General features: G+C 30.9%; 1 protein-coding gene across 4 annotated transcripts; it reads left to right on the top strand.

Annotated features, from left to right (window-relative positions):
* The first annotated feature begins 5760 nt into the window (after positions 1-5760).
* Positions 5761-13963, top strand: LOC105795059 (probable protein phosphatase 2C 62). Of its 4 annotated transcripts, none has more exons than XM_052628635.1 (11): positions 5761-6123; positions 6349-8150; positions 8265-8513; positions 9290-9420; positions 9675-9741; positions 10097-10184; positions 10424-10593; positions 11346-11489; positions 11747-11875; positions 12006-12181; positions 13519-13963. In XM_052628635.1, exons 1-11 carry the CDS (start codon positions 5904-5906, stop codon positions 13586-13588), a joined length of 3246 nt encoding a protein of 1081 aa, XP_052484595.1. In that variant the 5' UTR covers positions 5761-5903; the 3' UTR covers positions 13589-13963. The 4 variants fall into 4 exon arrangements, 2 of the variants coding, with proteins under 2 accessions (XP_052484595.1, XP_052484594.1); XR_001134186.2 differs by adding an exon at positions 13317-13423 and having other exon boundaries at positions 5762-6123; positions 6349-8513; XR_001134185.2 differs by adding an exon at positions 13314-13423 and having other exon boundaries at positions 5762-6123; positions 6349-8513.
* The last annotated feature ends 4415 nt before the right edge of the window (positions 13964-18378 follow it).

The raw sequence follows: 18378 nt of genomic DNA, 5'->3' as shown, positions 1-18378 counted from the left end.
CTAGTTAGCTCGCCATTGCTGAAATTACTCTCTCACGGTTCTTCTACATTTAACCAATTATGTTCTTTTTTTTTTTATTTGATTAACGATCTCTGTACTTAGTGCTTTTTTTTCTAACATATGTAAGTATCTTTGATTTCATATGAATTGCCTAGCAAATAGAATTTGAGATTCTATGTTGGAAGTTTCTAAATAACTAGACCTCCATTTATTAGCTCAAATGAGCATAACAGACCAACTGCAGCTAAATTTTTGCCATTGGATAAAGCCTTCTATTAAATTTTGTTTAAGTTCAGGAAAATGCGGATTTAAGTATACTAAAACGTATTAATTTTTATTTAAAACATCTAAACATTGTTTACTTTTATTTTTATATTTTAAACAATAATAATAAATTTTCAATTTTGGCACCCTTTTACTTTTTAATTATGTAAAAAAGTCAAATATCAATTTTGGTCTCCATACTATGTTAAAATTTGAGATCTGATCTTTATAATTAACTTTTTTATATAATTTGGTACCTCAATGTTTATAATGCCATTAGTTTATCTAAATATTTTATTCTAATTAAAATGCTAACGTAAATTCAAGTAAAAGGGATTAAATTCAAGTCCATTATAACGCCATTTTTTGCAACATGATTATCTAGTAAGTACTTTTTCTAAAAATTTAGAATGTCGCATCAATAAATTTAATGAGTTAACAATTGGACTTGAATTTTAAATTTGAAAAATAGATAGATAAAATTCTTAAAAATAAAAATTGGGGATTAAATGTCAAATATAGAGAGAGTACAAAAACTTAGAATATATTGTAACATTTGAATTTTAACTATTTGGCCCAAAAATAATGAACTCAACGTGAAGCGTGGGTTGAAAAACTAGTTTAATAAATTAAACTTTTAACGAATGTTACATTTCATTAATTAAATGTACAATGATAAATTTATCCTCAATATTTACGTCTTTTGTCAATTTAGCATTTATTCCTTTTTTTAGCTAAATTTGACTATTAACTTCTAAAAAACTCAAATCCCTTTTTTTATGGAAACACCGACTAAAAATTATTTTTTTAACGATGTTAACGTGGCAACCCGTGTGCTAGTCTATGTGTATTTCATGTTGACATGATACTATTTATCTTATATGTCACGTTGACAAATAATTTAAAAATGATAAAAATATCCAACGAAATTCAATATGTATATAAAGTTCATAAAATTTTAAAAAATATATGAAGTACAAGTGGATTACCATGTGAGCTGTCATGGTTTAAAATTTAAGGTTTTAGTGAAAAAAGTAATTCCAACTCTTTTAAAATATTGATAGTCAAATTTGACTATTTTTAAAAGATTAATGCCAAATTTTGCTAAAAAATAAAAGCTAAATTGAGAAAAAATATAAATATTAGTGCTGCATAACACGAGGAAAAAGCTTATTTGACACATATGTTCTAAAATAATTAGACAAGAATACTTAGTAAAAATTTTAAGGGTTTTTACAATAATATTATAAAAAATAAAATTTACCAAAATATTATAACTTTTTATTTACCAAAATATATAAATTTTTTATTTACCAAAATATACAAAAACCAAAAAAACGCCTGCAAAAAAAATCAGATCGATGTGACAATTAACTGGTCACGCCAATGGGATTGGGGGCACCAAAGGTGCCAAAACCATTGGCGGCACCAATGGTGCCAATGCCATTGGCGGCACCAATGGTGCCATACTAATTAAGCGGCACCACTCGTATTATAAATCGACCTCTCATCAAATGAAGAGAGAAAATCAAAAGAAAAAAAAAGAAGAAGAAGAGTTGGTAGCGAAAAGAAGAGAAAATAGGAGAAAAGGAGTTATTTTTAAAAATAATTGATTATATTGTTGTTATTATTTTGTAATATTTTGTAATATTTTTGTTTTAGTTTAGTTATTAAGATTAATAAAACTCAAAATAATAGTATTAGTTAGTATTATTATTATTGTTGTTGTTGTTGTTGTTGTTGGTATTAAGATGTTATTAATGTATTAAGTCGTAACTTAGTAATATTATTGTTAGCGAAAACTAATATTATTATTATGGTTACTTATTATTTTTATTTTCTGAAAATAAACTAGTTAGTAAAAATTAGTATTATTATTATAGTTAGTTAGTTAGTTAGTTAGTTATTATTTTTAGTAAAATTAATAATTTTAGTGTGTATTATTTTGAGTATAAAATTATTAATATTATTTTGAGTATAAAATTAATAATTTTAGTGTGTATTATTTTGTGTATTATTTTGAGTATAATTTTTTAAGTAATTCGATATCGTCGAGATTTTTATGAGATTTTGTTTTTTTTTATTTGACTGATTAAATATTGAAGATGGATGCTAAGTTTCTTGTATGCGTTTATTTCGATGGAGTCATATTGACAACAAGTGTTGGATGTGTATTTGAATGTCGGCAACAAATAGTAATGAGATTTAATAGAAATGTATCGTTCGATGAAATGAAGGCAAGGATTAATGCAAAAATCCATAGACGTTGTGGGAGAAGGATATCAAAAATCTTCTACAAGTTTCCAGTTTCGACAAATCCAGTCAAATTCGTCGAAATGGAACTTGTAGACGACGAAGACGTGGAGACAATGGTTGATCTCTACTGTGGGAATGGGAGTGGGAAGAATGCACAAATTCACTTATTTGCTGAGTTAGTCGGTATGGAGCAAAATGCATCTGATGAAGAAGACGCGGCTGAAGAACCGCGGATGGTGGCTCCAATATCATACGTTGATAGTGAATCAACTATGGGTGGGATCGATATCGACCTAAATATTACAGCCGATGTTGACATGGTTGGTGATGAAGAAGAAGGTGCCGACGAAGAAGAAGGTGGTGGCGATAATTGGGATGAAGAGGTCGATAGTGACGCTGATCCCGATGTGGACGATGTACCTGATGATATTGACGCTGAAGATGTCAACAACGATGTAACTGATGATATTGACGCCGGAAAAATATTTATCACCATCCTCTGGTGACTCTCCTAGGAGTTGATAGCAAACTGCAGCCGGATCGGTGAATGAAGATACTCCTGTTACGGGACTCCCGTCAATTGGGAGCCCAAGTTGCACTGCAACATCCTCCAAGGTCACCGTGCACTCCCCGCACGGAAAATGTAAAGTATGGGTCTCCGGACGCCACCGCTCCACAGCGCAGATAATAAATCAAACCGCAAGTCGGAGGACCAGATCAATGCTACTGACCCAAATCCGGCTAGCTCTAGGTACGGCATAAATCGTGCATCCGGAGCTATCTTTAAAGCACTGACACGGCCCCTTAATACTCGGAACGAGTCCTGATAGTGTAAAATTACAGAAAAATATTACGATAACATAATTTATTTGTATATACTGCGTATATCGTTTTTAAATAAATAGAACTCTTGATTAACAAATAATAAATCATACCGCGTTATTAGCCGCATCAGATATGTGTCTAATATCGGTTCGTATCAATCGAGCCATTGCGATGCCTGCAAGTTGAAAAAAAAAGTTAGTAAATAAATCTTACTTCGGCCATTTATTCGTATTTTTTTCTTCGCATTTTATTACTTTAAAAAATATCATAATTTCTAATTTTATAATTTTACATTATTTCAATGCATAATGTTTGAAATTTATTACTCTAGAGTGTTGTTTAAATTAATTTGGTGTAAAAAATAACCCTTACCCCTGTCCTTTGCTCGTATTATTTTCTCGATTTTTATTACTTTAAATAAAATTATATTATTATCGTATTTTATTGTTTTATATTATTTCAGTACATTTTCTTTGAAATATTTTGTATTAATTATTTCTGAATTTTATAAAAGTTAGTAATACACTCTTACTTCTGCCATTTGTTCGTATTTTTTTCTCCGCATTTTATTACTTTAAAAAATATCATAAACTTAGTCTTTTATAATTTTACATTATTTCAGTGCATCATGTTTGAAATTTATTAATTTAGTGTGTTAAGGGGGAATAAAAGAAAATAATAAATAAGCAGGGATTAAAAGATAATTAGCCACATATTTGTGCCGCCTTTTTTTCCCCTCCATCACCCTTTTTTTTTCCCTCTATTATTTTGGTAAATAAAGAAAAAGTTTATAAAATTTTGGTATTTTTTTTGTAATATTTTGCTAAAAAAGCCGCAATAAACCCTTTCCCCTGCCCTTTGGTCGTATTATTATTTTTCCGATTTTTATTACTTTCAATAAAACTATATTATTTTCGTATTTTATAATTTTATATTATTTCAGTACATTTTGTTTCAATTATTTGTATAAATTATATTATTGATGTTTTTAAAAAAGTAATACACTCTTACTTTGGTCATTTCTTCGTATTTTTTATCGTATTTTATTTTTTAAAATATCGTAATTTTTATTTTATAATTTTACATTATTTCAATTTATTATGTTTGAAATCTATTACATGTGCATTTTTGCATTTTTCCGCATTTATTATTTTCGATAAATATACAATTCCGTTTTTTCTTTTCGTATTTTATGTTTTCTTAAACATACTTCTTTGTCATTTTACTTTTAATGCTATTTTCCTAAAATTTTAATTTCAAATTCCTAAATAAATTTCATAAAAAATCCTAATCAACATACAATGTGCATACCATTATTTTTTCTTTCTAAACATATTTCATAAAATATATATGCTAAATAAAATAATAAAATAACTATAATGAAATAACATAAATTTTAAATAAACAAATATTACAAAAAATTTAAATTTATAAATAAAATTACCTTTTTTTTTCTTTTTTTTCCTTCCTTCCCTCTTCTTCTTCTTTTTTTTCTCTTCTCCTCTCCTTTTCTTTCCTTCTTTCTTTCTTTTTTCTTCTCTTTTCCTTCTCTTTTCCTTCTCTTCTTCTTCTTTCTTTCTTTTTTTCTCTTCCCCTTTCCCTTTCTTTCCTTCTTTTTCTTTCTTCCCTCTCATTTCTTCCTTTCTTTCTCTCTTTCTTTCTTTCTTTCCCTCTCCTTCTGCCCCCCCCACCACCGACCCCCCTATTATTAACTGGTGCCGCCAATGGCATTGGCACCATTGGTGCCGCCAATGGTTTTGGCACCTTTGGTGCCGCCAATCCCATTGGCGTGACCAGTTAATTGTCACATCGATCTGATTTTTTTTGCATGTTTTTTTATATATTTTGGTAAATAATTTTTTTTTATATATTTTGATAAATAAAAAAAAGTTATAATATTTTGGTAAATTTTTATTTTTTTTATAATATTATTGTAAAAAACCCAAATTTTAACTTGAAATTAAAAAGTTAGTAAAAACTCTTAAAAAAATAAAACCTCTTCAAAATAAACAAAAATATACTTTTTTACCATAAACAAATAGTATAAGTGACTAAAAATTATGATAGTTTATAACTAATTCATGATTAAAGCATATGAACACGAGTAATCTTAAAAATTTTAACCGCTGGTAATTTATTATCTAACTTACTCTTACTGTTATACTCGAAAAGAAATTTTGATCTGCACTGTTGCCATTTCTACTGAGAATAAGGGACCTCATCACCAAAATCGCAACAACATCCCCCAACTAGGCACTACTATTTGTGGCGTCAGAAAGAAAATGTGGGGGAAAAAAAAATATGTGCTCTAATTTTTTTTTCTTTTGTTAATTTTTTCCTACTAATATTTTCTTCTTCTGACACGTGTAAAACTGTAGATTTGAATCCCTGGTCATCAACAGCCGATCCCCGCCTTCAATCATTCTCCTTATCCATAATATCACGCTAAGAACAGTAGAATAAGCTATGAATTCCCCAGGTTTAAAGCTTAAACTCATTCTAAATAAGCTTTCACCGTTGCGTTTAGTCTTTTGTAAAATGGTAGTATAAATTATGCAATGGCTGCCGATCCTTTCTTCTTCGCCTCTCTTGAAGCTCGCTCCATGAGTTTTCCCAGCTGCAACAACTCACTCTTCTGGCGCTTCCGCTTCCCTCCATTGCATTTTCACACACTTCGCTTCTCTCCTCCCAAACTTAAATTCAATCACCAGTTCGTCGTTTCCAAGTGCTCAAGTTCCGATTCCGTTTCTGCTGATGTAGATATCCTTTCAGCAACCGGTACGCCGTTTAAAATGATCACTTTAATTCCTTTTTTTTTTTGTTTACTTTCGAATGATCGAATTCGAATCTACTGTTTGTTGAATCAACTATTGTTAAGAACAGCATAATGTTATGATGTTTGAAAGTGTGTTGCATTTTTAGTAACTGGTGAATTTCAAGTAAAAGAAGCTTAGATTAAATTTTGTTCGTTAGGATAATTGTGAGCGTTGGTGAAATGTGCAGAGCATTCTGATGGCAGCGTTATCTTCCGGTTTGGAAATGCGAGTGAAATGGCAATAATTGAAGATCAAACGCAAACAACCGATGAAAGTGCTAAGGTTGTTGCCAAAGATGGTGGCAAAGATTTGGACAAGGTAGATAAGAGCAGTATTAAAGCGGTTGGTGTTTCTGATGGAGATGCTGCAGCTGTAGAACCTATGAAGAAGAAAGTTGGCCGTAATTTTCAGGTTAAATCTCAACCTAAGAGAAAACTAAGACGAAATGCAACCAAAGTAACTGAAGTTGTTAAAGAGAAACCTGCCTCTGTTGTCAGTGATGACAGAATGGTTGAGAAAAAATCAGTTGATTCTTCTAAGAATATAAATACTAAAGATCAACCCGATGAGCTTGGGGATGTTGTAAAAGGAGAAAATAATGTTGTCCCCAAGGAAAATGGTGAGTGCATTAGTAAAACTGAGGGTTCTAGTAAATTGAATGTGGCATTAGATCAGGAATTAGTTCATCATGTAGAAATGGTTTCTACTCCATTGACAGCTTCTGTTGTTGAAAGTGAAACTACTACTCTATTAGGTTCTCCAGAGTTGGGTTCCGAAGTTGAAGTGCCCCATGGTGTTAAGTTACAGGAGACAAATAAGGGTGGTTCTGAAGGAAGTGGTGAGAATGATGGTAAAACTGAGGATACTGCTCTGAATATGGTATCAAAGATGGATTTAGCTCCTGATATAGAAAAGGTTTCTCCCCCACTGGGAGCTTCTGATATTGGAAGTGAAATTACAACTGAATTGGCTCCTTCAGAGTCTGGTTTGGAAAGTGAAGTTCCCCACAGTGTTAAGTTGGAAGAAGAAGAAAACGCTGGTGCTGAGGAAAATGGTGAGGGGTTTGGTAAAATTGAGTGTACTATTTTGAATACAGAGTCTAAGATTGCTTTAGTTCTTGATACAGAAAAGGCTTCGCTTCCACTTGAAGTTTCTGCTATTGAAAGTGAAATTACAACTGAATTAGCTCCTTCAGAGTCCAGTTCCAAAAGTGAAGTTCCCCACGGTGTTAAGTTGGAAGAGGATGAAAATGCGGGTGCTGAGGAAAAAGGTGAGGGAATTGGTAAAATTGAGTGTACTATTTTGAATACAGAGTCTAAGATGGCTTTAGTTCCTGATACAGAAAAGGCTTCTCCTCCACTGGAAGCTTTTGCTATTGAAAGTGAAATTACAACTGAATTAGCTCCTTCAGGGTCCAGTTCCAAAAGTAAAGTTCCCCAGAGTGTTAAGTTGGAAAAGGAAGAAAATACTGGTGCTGAGGAAGAAGGTGAGGGAATTGGCAAAATTGAGTGTACTATTTTGAATACGGAGTCTAAGATAGCTTTAGTTGCTGATACAGAAAAGGCTTCTCCTCCACTGGAAGCTTCTGCCATTGAAAGTGAAATTACAACTGAATTAGCTCCTTTTGAGTCCGGTTCCAAAAGTGAAGATCCCCAGAGTGTTAAGTTGGAAGAGGAAGAAGACACTAGTGCTGAGGAAAAAGGTGAAAGGATTGGTAAATTTGAGTGTACTACTTCGAATATGGAGTCTAAGATGGCTTTAGTTCCTGATTTAGAAAAGGCTTCTCCTCCATTGGAAGCTCCTGCTAGTGGAAGTGAAACTAGAACTGAATTAGCTTCTTTAGAGCTTAGTTCCAAAAGCGAAGTTCCTCACAGTGTGAAGCTGGAGGAGGAAGAAAATAGTGGTGCCGGGGAAAATGGTGAGAGAATTGGTAAAATTGAAGGTATTACTTTGAATATGGAACCTAAGATGGACTTAGCAGTGGAAGAGGTTTGTGCTCAAGTAGCAGATTCTGAAAATAGCATTGAAAGTGAAATTGAAATTCAATCTACTTCTTTAGGAGCCTGCTTCAATATTGAAATGCCTAATAATCTTGAGTTCCAGGAAAGCGGAAAGGATGATGCTGGTGAAGAAGTTGCTCAAAAATCTGTGTCTTCCAAAGAACATAGCAATGAACAAAGCATAAATGCATCAAAAATGTTAGTGATGATAGAGGATGCGACTGAAGGTGAAGTTGGTGAAATTAAGTTGAACTCCACTTTATCTGAGGTTGAGTCAATTCTCAATGAGGCTACAGTCCATACAACAATGAATCAATCTGTTGATAGTGACATAGTCAAGAGCTCAAATATGGTTAGTTCTCTATTTTTGTTTATATTAGCAGCTACAACTTGTCCCTTCTTGGTGTTTATATTCAATTTGGATATCCCAGTCAAATTATATAAATGCAATACTATAAATAATAACAAAATTGATGATGGGATATTGAATGGTTTTCCCGATTCTCCTAGGTCAAATAATTTTACATAGAAAGTAATCATCAGTAATCCTTATTGCTTTTTTATGCCATCAAAGCTGTTAAGACTAAGGCCTAAAGAATATCACAGTGAGGATCCTGTTTTTGTGTGACTAACCCAAGATTCAAATATAAAATATGTGCTTTATCTTAATATTCTGGCTGTCTAGTTGCTAGAGAAGTTCTGTTATTATCAGCAAAGCAATACAAATGGATTTAGGATTTAACTGTCTAATATAGAGTTACAATACAAGACTTAGGCATGTTTTGGGTTTAATTTTCTGAAAAACGTCTTTAAAATTGTGGAATTCTCATGAGTATGACTAGTAGTTGGTAACATATTTTTATTTTCTTCAGAGTTTTATGCTTTATTAAGTTCCAGAAACCCATAACTACGTTTAAAAAATATTGATTGGGCTTCATAGGGTTTCTCCGCCCTAATTGTCAAATGCTGCCTGCTTGTGCATGTCACCGGTTTTTGTCTATATAATACTTTATTTTGAAGCCTATTGCATTATCATCGCAAGCAAAGAACTCACTCATTGAGGATCTGAATTTATTTGTGCTCTCAAATCAAATTGCCTGGAGTAATATGTATATTTGTTGTTTGTAGTTGGATGAGGGTGTGGCTTTCTCAATTTCCCAAGCAGAGATAACTGAGGCTGATGCACAAAGTGATAACAAAGTCAGACAGCTGACAATGCTTAAAGGTGTAGAGTTACAGTCTGGTGGAACTTTGGAAAGGTAAACTACTCTATTGTCAAACGAATACACAAAGAGGTTCCTGTCTATCTTATAGATCACTGCATCAATTATTTCTTATAGATCATTGCATCGAGTTCAGGTTGAAATTTTTCTACTTATGCTTGCCTTTTGGCCAGATTGTTGCTGTTCTCTATGATTTACTCTTTTAAATAATTGGTTGATCTTTCTCCCTTCTACATTTTGACAAGTTCTCTTACATCCTCAACTTTTTTTTTCTAAATGTGTTCAAACAGGGAGGAAATCTCAACAGCAGGATTTTTCTTATATTCTGGTGCTGCTCTGTTGCCAAATCCGACTAAGGTACTTGGGATAGTCATAATCAGTTTTACCTCTTCAACTAATTGTTTTAATTTGCCAGAATCATGAAAACTTTGGAATTATGGTCAAAGTGGATAAAAATAAATCAAAACTCTTTGTTAAATTTACCGTTAGGTTTTGTCTAGCTTGACTTTTTAACATTTTCAGATCAATATAATGCCAAAAAAATGCATCTCTCGTTATTGAGAGTAGCTTAATGAACTTTGGATGTAAAAGTAACAATTAATACCTTAGAAATTTTTAATTTTGAAAGATATCAGTTGCTTGGGCACTTTGATGTATATTTGACTTGAGTTTGAGAATTCTGTTTGAGTAATTCAAATAGTAATAATTCCAGGCCTTCGCAGGTGGAGAGGATGCTTATTTTATTGCCTGCCAGAATTGGCTAGGTGTTGCTGATGGAGTTGGTCAGTGGTCATTTGAAGGTATTATTCTTTTTGATTATCCTCATTTTTGTTTTCACCAGGACCAATTCTTTGTATGGAATGAGTTTATGTTTCATTTTTATCCTTGCACTGCAAACCAGGAAAGAGTTGCTAGGAAATATATCAAATTTACATTAAATATATGTTGAATCCCTGGCAGCATACTGGAACGCATAATAAATGTCATCGTATGTTGCAATGTCTGGACTGAATTATTTGTTTCCTATCTTATCCTTCAGGGATTAGTGTTGGAGTATATGCAAAAGAACTTATGGAAAACTGTGAAAGAATTGTGTCTGATAGAAATGGAGTTCCAATAACTGACCCAGTTGAGATCCTTAATAGAGCTGCAGCAAATACTCAATCTTGTGGTTCGTCTACGGTTTTGGTTGCTTACTTTGATGATCAGGTATGTTGTCCTTCAACTTGACACGCTTTTCTCCTATGCAAATTTCAATTAGTCGTTATATCGTAGAATTAACTTACAACCTAATCCTAACCAAACTAAGACTCACAGTTTGCAAACAAGTCTAGGATTTTACTAACAAACCTTGAGTCGAGAAATATAAGCAAACCTAATTAACTTCACTAGAGGAATGGTAACTTGATATACAAATAGACTTGTCATTTGATGAAAACTTAATTGCTCAACTTTTCTGAATGTTTTTTTCTCTGAACTTTTTGTCTGCGCAAAGTACAAGGTTAATGAGTTAACAAAACATTTTCAAATTTTTATTGAGAGTGTTATTTGCATGAATGGTGATTTTTCCAAAAGATTGCTTTCTTGACGTAGGAATATTACTAATCATATACAAAAAAGATTCTTCATATTCCACTAGTCTGATTGAAACAGAGTAGTTTATATTGCTATTGGATCTAAAGACAACATATTTCCAAAAGTTCATAATGTTCATGCTTACACTGAAATTTATCTTCTGTGTATTATGATTAGTAAAACTACTGTTGTCAAAATATGCATGAACTGACGACTGATGCTAATTATTAGCTAGTCAATCTACTTTGTGGGAATGAATATATTTCTTTTCTCAATGATATAATGGCTTGATTTAATTATAATTCAAAAAAGAAGAGGCTGATAATGAACTTGGTGTTCCTTTTTACAACTCATACTTGGAAGGCTATGCCTCTATAAATCTGCAGGCTCTCCATGTGGCAAATATTGGTGATTCAGGCTTCATGATCATAAGAAACGGTGCTGTGTTTAAGAGGTCTTCTCCGATGGTTTATGAGTTGGCTTTTCCTGTACAGATTGCAAGAGGAGATCAACCCTCTGACTTTGTAGAGGTATACTGTTTGAATTCCATTTCTAATAAGATAAAATATCTTATTATTGCATACAAAAGATAAAAATATATTTGTAATTGCCTCCTGCACTTTGAAAAGCTGATATGATCCTATATCTTCTTTTTCAAACATATATTGAGTTTCCTTTATGTTAGAAGGTGAAGGTAAAAGGTTCTTTTCTCCCCCTTTCCCATTTCCTCCTCGTATAGAGGTAAAATAATATGGGTCAATCTTTTTACACATGGCTGCTGGTTCAGGTTTACAAAGTTGACTTGTATGAAAAAGATGTGATTATCACTGCAACTGATGGACTTTTTGATAATCTTTACGAGCGAGATATAGTTTCAATTGTCTCCAAATCATTGCAAGAGAGTTTAAGGCCCCAGGTGCTTATCACTGGTTTTTTCCATTTCCATCTCCTTTCCCAAATATAGTAGTAAAATGCATAAGGTGCATGTGTGACATGATAAGATAGTCTTATGTGCATGGTAACCCCAACATTTATTTAATGGGCAGGAAATAGCAGAACTCTTGGCAACTAGAGCGCAAGAGGTTGGTCAGTTATCATTGGTGAGGAGCCCATTCTCAGATGAAGTGCAGGCAGCTGGGTATGTGGGATATAGGGGCGGCAAGCTTGATGATGTTACTGTTATTGTGTCATTGGTGAAAAGGCGATTCAGTAATCATGCACAGTAAGTTTGTTATCTTTGCCCTAGTTTTAAATTGATTAATATCATGTGGAAATTCATCATAAGATCATCATAGAAAAATATGGCTGACTGTTGCAGGCTTAAGATTTTCAAAGGTGAACCCTTATTTGTCCATTTAGAATGCTATCGTATTCCTGTTCATTAAATAATTTATCAACAGGAGTGAAAATTATTCATTGACCTGATTCTTAGGCAAAGTGTCTTCATATTGGACCAGTGCTAATCCGGTTTATCGGTTCCTCTTTATAGTAAATGTCGTTGTGACAAGGTGGTAGAAGTTTTTCTGTTAAAGCGAGTTCAGTTGACCAGCTGTCTTAATTTCTATCAACCCGTTGGGATTGTTTATTCCATATTAGATTACTTCGATATTGATGTAGTCGTCATAGCAGTTTGGCATCTAAAACTGTTTGGTGATTAATGCTTGAATTTGTGAACCTGAGCTCGACTGAAAAACAAAATTTGCTGCGTATTTGCTGCAGCTTATTGGGTCATGGCCTGAAGTAAAAGTTTCAGGCCGACAGATATACACCATGTCTTCTTTTGCTTAAGTGACCCAGAAGGTTTTCTTTCATAGAATACTTCAAGTTATTTTCATGATGAGATACAGTTTATGCTGACGGAATTGAATTAAAAAATGGCATATGTAGATGTCTTCGGTATTAATTATTCCCTTTTGGATGAATTTCTAATAAACTACCGTCACCTCTGGTCTCTTCATATCTTCATATATCATCTGTGGATGTGGAGGACCATACAGGATCCACTTGCTCAACTTGACTAACAACTAGAGAGCTAATTAGATAATAAAACAACCTTCTGTGCACATGCATTGCCTCTGACCAAATGTATTTTGTTACACAAGACATCCATGCATGTTTGTTACACTAACTCGGGAGTGTAATACAAATGTGTCAATGCATGAATATGTTACTTCAGGACAAAAGGGGGGAAAAAGGGAAGTGTGGGTAAACATAACATGTAGGCGTGCCAAGCATGCGGGTGGTTGAAGTGATTGGTTTTCATATATTTGCATATTACCAGATGTAGTTTATTAATAAACTGTTAGCAATAAGTTTCCTAACTTTCATTCCCTCTAATTGCTTTCTTGTCAAAGAAGCTAAGACAGCCATTCCTTGGGGGCCATGGGCTGCCATGGATATATGTCGTCTAGCCTTCTGCTGATAACACAATAATTGAACTTGAGTTGGCACTGCACCTAGGAAGGTCAGCACAACTTCCCTAACACCCTGGCACCTTCAATTTTTGAATGATACATGAAATGCAGGCATATGGGGGATTAATTGCATCTGTAAATGCAGATATTTTGACTTGGATTATCGACATAGAGCTTGTTGGCCTGCGAATAACATGGAGATCTTTGAGAAATAATACAAGGGATGGATGGGAGGCTATATAAAATTTAGATTTAAGTTTATTTATACCTTCGTACCTACCGTTTATCCTGAATCCTTTGATAACCTTATTTAATGATCATTCGATCATATCATATATTTCAGCTTGAAATTGGTGTAGTATAACGAGTTGAAAATAGCAAATAATACTCGGACAAAGATGGCTCGAATATAGTAATTTAAGAACCTGTATTTTCCTCATAACACAATAGAATTTGATTATGTTATACCTAATTGTTTGGACCAAGCAATAAGCCTATAAATGGTGCGAATAATTTGTGACATACAATATATATTAGAAACATAATTTGTACCAGGAGACACATATTTTAATGTATTATTTTTACTACTCTGCTCTGTTTTCTTTATTATTATTATTATTGTATTTTGAGGTAAAATTAAAAGCTTAAGAAAAGTGATTGATTCCTCAAAATATGTTTCCTTAATTTTCTTTCTTCCACACATATTTGATTGAGTTCACAAAACCTTTTGTAGTTTTATCAAGTTTTTTTATATATTTATAATGAAATTTTTGATCTAGTTAATATTACTTTTTAATCAGATTTCAATTTAATTATAAAATAATAAAAGTCAAGTTTTACAAAATGATATCTTGTTAAAACTTAAAAATATATACAATTAATGGGACTTGAAGATTAAAACCCAACTACCATTAATTTTACTTTACCATTTTCATATAAAAATTTTATATCAATTATTTTATGAATATATTACATATCTTTCTCACTCACACGGTGAGTGGGATATAATCTAGTGAGTTTTTCTTCTTCCTTTTCTTAAATTATATTATTGAATTTTGGCATTGAGCCATTAACTCAAGTCTTCTAGTTCAATCTAGAATCGATTCATTGATTTCTTAAATTATATTATTGAATTTTTGAATAATTATTAATAGAAGTGTGGAATAAGCAATTTTGGAAACATAAATTAATGCATTATGAACTAACGCCCTATGCCTGAACTAAAAGTCTTACCCATTGCTCACCACTACCCAATAAAAGTCTTCCAACCAAAATTATAACAATAAATTGGGAGTATTGAATTTTATTCCTTTTTATTAAAAAATAAAAGAATTAATTTTTATACATCAAATTAAAAATTAGCGTGACTGACAGAATAATTAGACATTAACATTTGACGTACGTGTTATATGTACCTCATTCTAATATATATAGATTAAATTTTAATAATAAATATTGATGAAATTTCTAATAAAAATAATTTACTATTTAATCTAAGATACAATTTATTCATTTTTAAATAAAACGGATAAAATATAATTTAACTTTTAATAAAGAAAATCTTTTATGATAGTTTTACAACAAAAAAAAGCATATACAAAATTTCAAAATTGAAGGCTATTACAACCCCACCACTTTCACCACTTTCATTTTTTTTTTCTTTAAAAAAAGAAACCCCACCATTTTGGTATTTTTATGGGAAGTGGATTTTTATTTTACATTTAGAGGTGGCGTATCCCAAGTGAAAAAAAGTAAATAAAAAATGCACAAATGGAATAAGGTAAATTGAATCCAAAATTAAATTCAAATGGAAGGTGATAAAAGAAAGAGGAAGGGAAGGGCATTTCTTTGACGACATTTGACTGGGATGCGGTCCCCCTTTAAACATGGGTTGTAACTTGTAAGCATCTGGAATCCTTTCATTTCACCGGTTGGCGTGCATCCTACAAACACTAACACAATCCTCTACTTCCAAGTTCCAACCATACTTTAAATGTTTACCTTGATGTTTATTTTTTTGAATAATTTATATTAGGATCATCTTAAATATTAAGGTTTTTAGATATCAATAAAATTTTATCATATCATCAAATTTTAAAGACATAAAATTATTATTATACACTCATTCATAAAAAAAATTAATTTATAAACCTTTCACCATTACATTATTCATGATCCATTTCGAATTATATAATAGCATTTCAACAATATTTTTCATGTGATCAACACATAATTTTGGTAATTATTTTACCCTGAACCCTAAACTCAAAATCATGAACCCTAAATCTAGAATTCCAAACCATGAACCCAAAACCTTAAACCCAAAATCTTAAACTTGAACACCAAACACGTAACTCTGAATCGTTAAACCTTAAACCTAAATCCAAGCTCGTAACTCGTAACCTTAAACCATTAAACCTAAATCTCAAACCTCAAATTCGTAGCCTTGAACCCAAACCCGAACCTTAAACTTTAAATCCCGAACCCAAGCCTTAAATCTCAATGTTCAATGTTTAAGGTTCAGGGTTTGAGTTTAAGGCTCGACATTCTAGGTTTGGGGTTCATGGTAAAATAATTACCAAAATTATGTGTCAATAACATGGAAAAATTGCACAAAAATGACTACTTTTTTTTAAAAATTAGTTGCAAAAAATAAAAAAGATTAACTTATGAAAAAAGATAAAATGATTAAAATTTGTAAAAGAAGAAAAGATGTTTGTTTATAATTTAAAAATTAATTATTTTAAGTAATTTAATTAAAGTTAAATTAAGTTGAAAAAGATATTAGATATAGATGAGTGTATAATAATAATTTGTTATCTTTAAAATTTAATGACGTGTCACTATTTTGTTGGTGCCTAAAACAATACTTTTTACGATTATCCTAATATAATTTATTTCCTTTTTAGTTAAAGTTGATCTTCAACTTTTAAAATTATCGAATTTAATCATTAATTTTAAAAAATCATATCATTTTTAATAAAATATTAAATTTTTAAATATGATAATTTGCATGACAATTCATATTTATTTTATTTTATTATTTTTTCAGATTTCGAATTTTTTATTTTTAAATATTTTTATAAAATTTAAATTATTTGTTGACATGACATATAAGATCAATAGATGTAGAGTGTCACGCTAATAGACTTGATCATGGGCTAGATCACCCGCCTAGCCTCGAAGGTCTACTAAAAAAGTAGGAGAATTTTGAGAAAAATATAGACCAAAAAAATGGGTAAGGACAAAAAATAAGGCCCGTTTCCTTGGGTAAGAGTTTTTTGACTTGGGCTTGACCCGAATTTGACTAAAAATAATTTCCCTCCTATTTTGATGTTGTTTACTATTGTTTTAATGTCATTTTGCTATTATATTGCTACTATTTTTTTGTTATTTTTTAGATATTATATAACTTTTATTTTATTGTTAATTTTGTTACTATTTTAAAGATATTTGTTTGTTAAGTTGCATCTATCTTAGTATTATTTTTAATGTATTTTTAATTTGTTGGGAAACATTTATTTTAATGTTTTTAGTGTATTTGATGTATTATATTTTTAAAATTTGTTTCTATATAAAAAAATTTAATACGGGCGGGCCGGATCGAACTTGGAAAAAATTTTAGATCCATTTTTTGAGTTAGGTTGAGCCTAGAAAACATGCTTAAAATTTTACATCAGGTCTACACGGGAGTTGTCACATCAACATCGTTAAAAAATTACTATTTTAATTAGCATTTCCATTAAAAGAATGTAATTTGAATATTTTTGAAAGGATAATGACTAAATTTAGCTAAAAAAAATAAAAAAAACGTAATTTATTATATAACTAATATATATGAATGAACATGGCTAGTTATTGTGAATTATAACAAGGCACAGCTCATTGGGCAGGCCTACATCAAACTTTTGGAATTTGGGGCAACCATGCTTAACATATTAAGCAACATATCTATTCAAAGGATAATTAAACGTTGGTAAGGTTATTCCCTTGTTGCCTCATTCCTTTTCAATATCAATTTTATTTTATATGTTTAAATTAATTGATCGAAAATTCATTCTGTTTATTTATGTTAATTTTTATGAAGTATAGATATATTTATACGAACACCTCTAAGGGATTGTATGAAACTGTGATTTCACGTCATTTCTATCCCTTCTTAATAGGAGAATGATATATTTATTTTCTTTTTCATTGATTTTAATATTTTTAATTGGATAGTAAAAGATGAATGATGAAATAGTTTAAATAAATGAAAAGGGAAAATAAAACGAAAATCATGGGTGAAAAAGGATTTTTATATATATAAAATATCACGATATTTATGGTGAAATCTGCATATAAATAAATTCCAGAATTTCAGTTCTTAATATTTAAGGAAAAATTGTTTACTTTATTAAAAAATATTTGAAAAATAAAAAAGGCAAAATAATGTTGTTTCTTTTACTCCAAAATTGTACGAATCTTGTTTAGGTGAAGGAAAGTAAGAAACCACATTGGCCAAAGTTGTCTAAAATTGTAGTACCAAAAAGTAAATGTGAACGAAAATTGTTGAAAAAGAAAAATGATTTTTGGCTGTGCAAAGGAGTGGTCCAACCATAGCCTTTTTTCCCACGCCTCACTCTCATGGAAATTATAGAATTACAACCATAAAATTTTCAGTTAAAAATCTTTTTAAAAATTATAATAATTTCAATAAAATTAATTTAATTTTAAAATCTATCTAAAATTATACGTATTAAGTTTGATGTAAATAATTTCTTTTTAATTAATTATTTTATATAAAAAAAACTTTTAATCATTAAATATATATTAATATGGACAATATTTTAAATCAATATAATAGAGATAGAGATATCGATCGATTCAAAACCTTAATGGTTATATTAATAAAATTAACGATTGAATTGTTAAAATATCAATAATAAAAATTAAAAATTATATTAATTTTACACCAACGTAGATGAATTACAATTCATGATATATAAATTTTATTACATTAAAT

The sequence above is a fragment of the Gossypium raimondii genome, chromosome 3 (assembly GCF_025698545.1).
Source record: "Gossypium raimondii isolate GPD5lz chromosome 3, ASM2569854v1, whole genome shotgun sequence".
Taxonomy (NCBI): domain Eukaryota; kingdom Viridiplantae; phylum Streptophyta; class Magnoliopsida; order Malvales; family Malvaceae; genus Gossypium; species Gossypium raimondii.
This window is presented reverse-complemented; position numbering and strand designations above follow the sequence as displayed.

What these genes read in the sequence shown, in the direction of transcription:
- LOC105795059 (XM_052628634.1), top strand. Translation starts at nt 5,904, where the DNA reads ATGGCTGCCGATCCTTTCTTCTTCGCCTCTCTTGAAGCTCGCTCCATG. An exon ending in TGGTCAGTGGTCATTTGAAG is followed by an intron (nt 10,185 to 10,423) that starts GTATTATTCTTT and finishes CTTATCCTTCAG; the next exon opens with GGATTAGTGTTGGAGTATAT. An exon ending in AAGAGAGTTTAAGGCCCCAG is followed by an intron (nt 11,876 to 12,005) that starts GTGCTTATCACT and finishes TTTAATGGGCAG; the next exon opens with GAAATAGCAGAACTCTTGGC.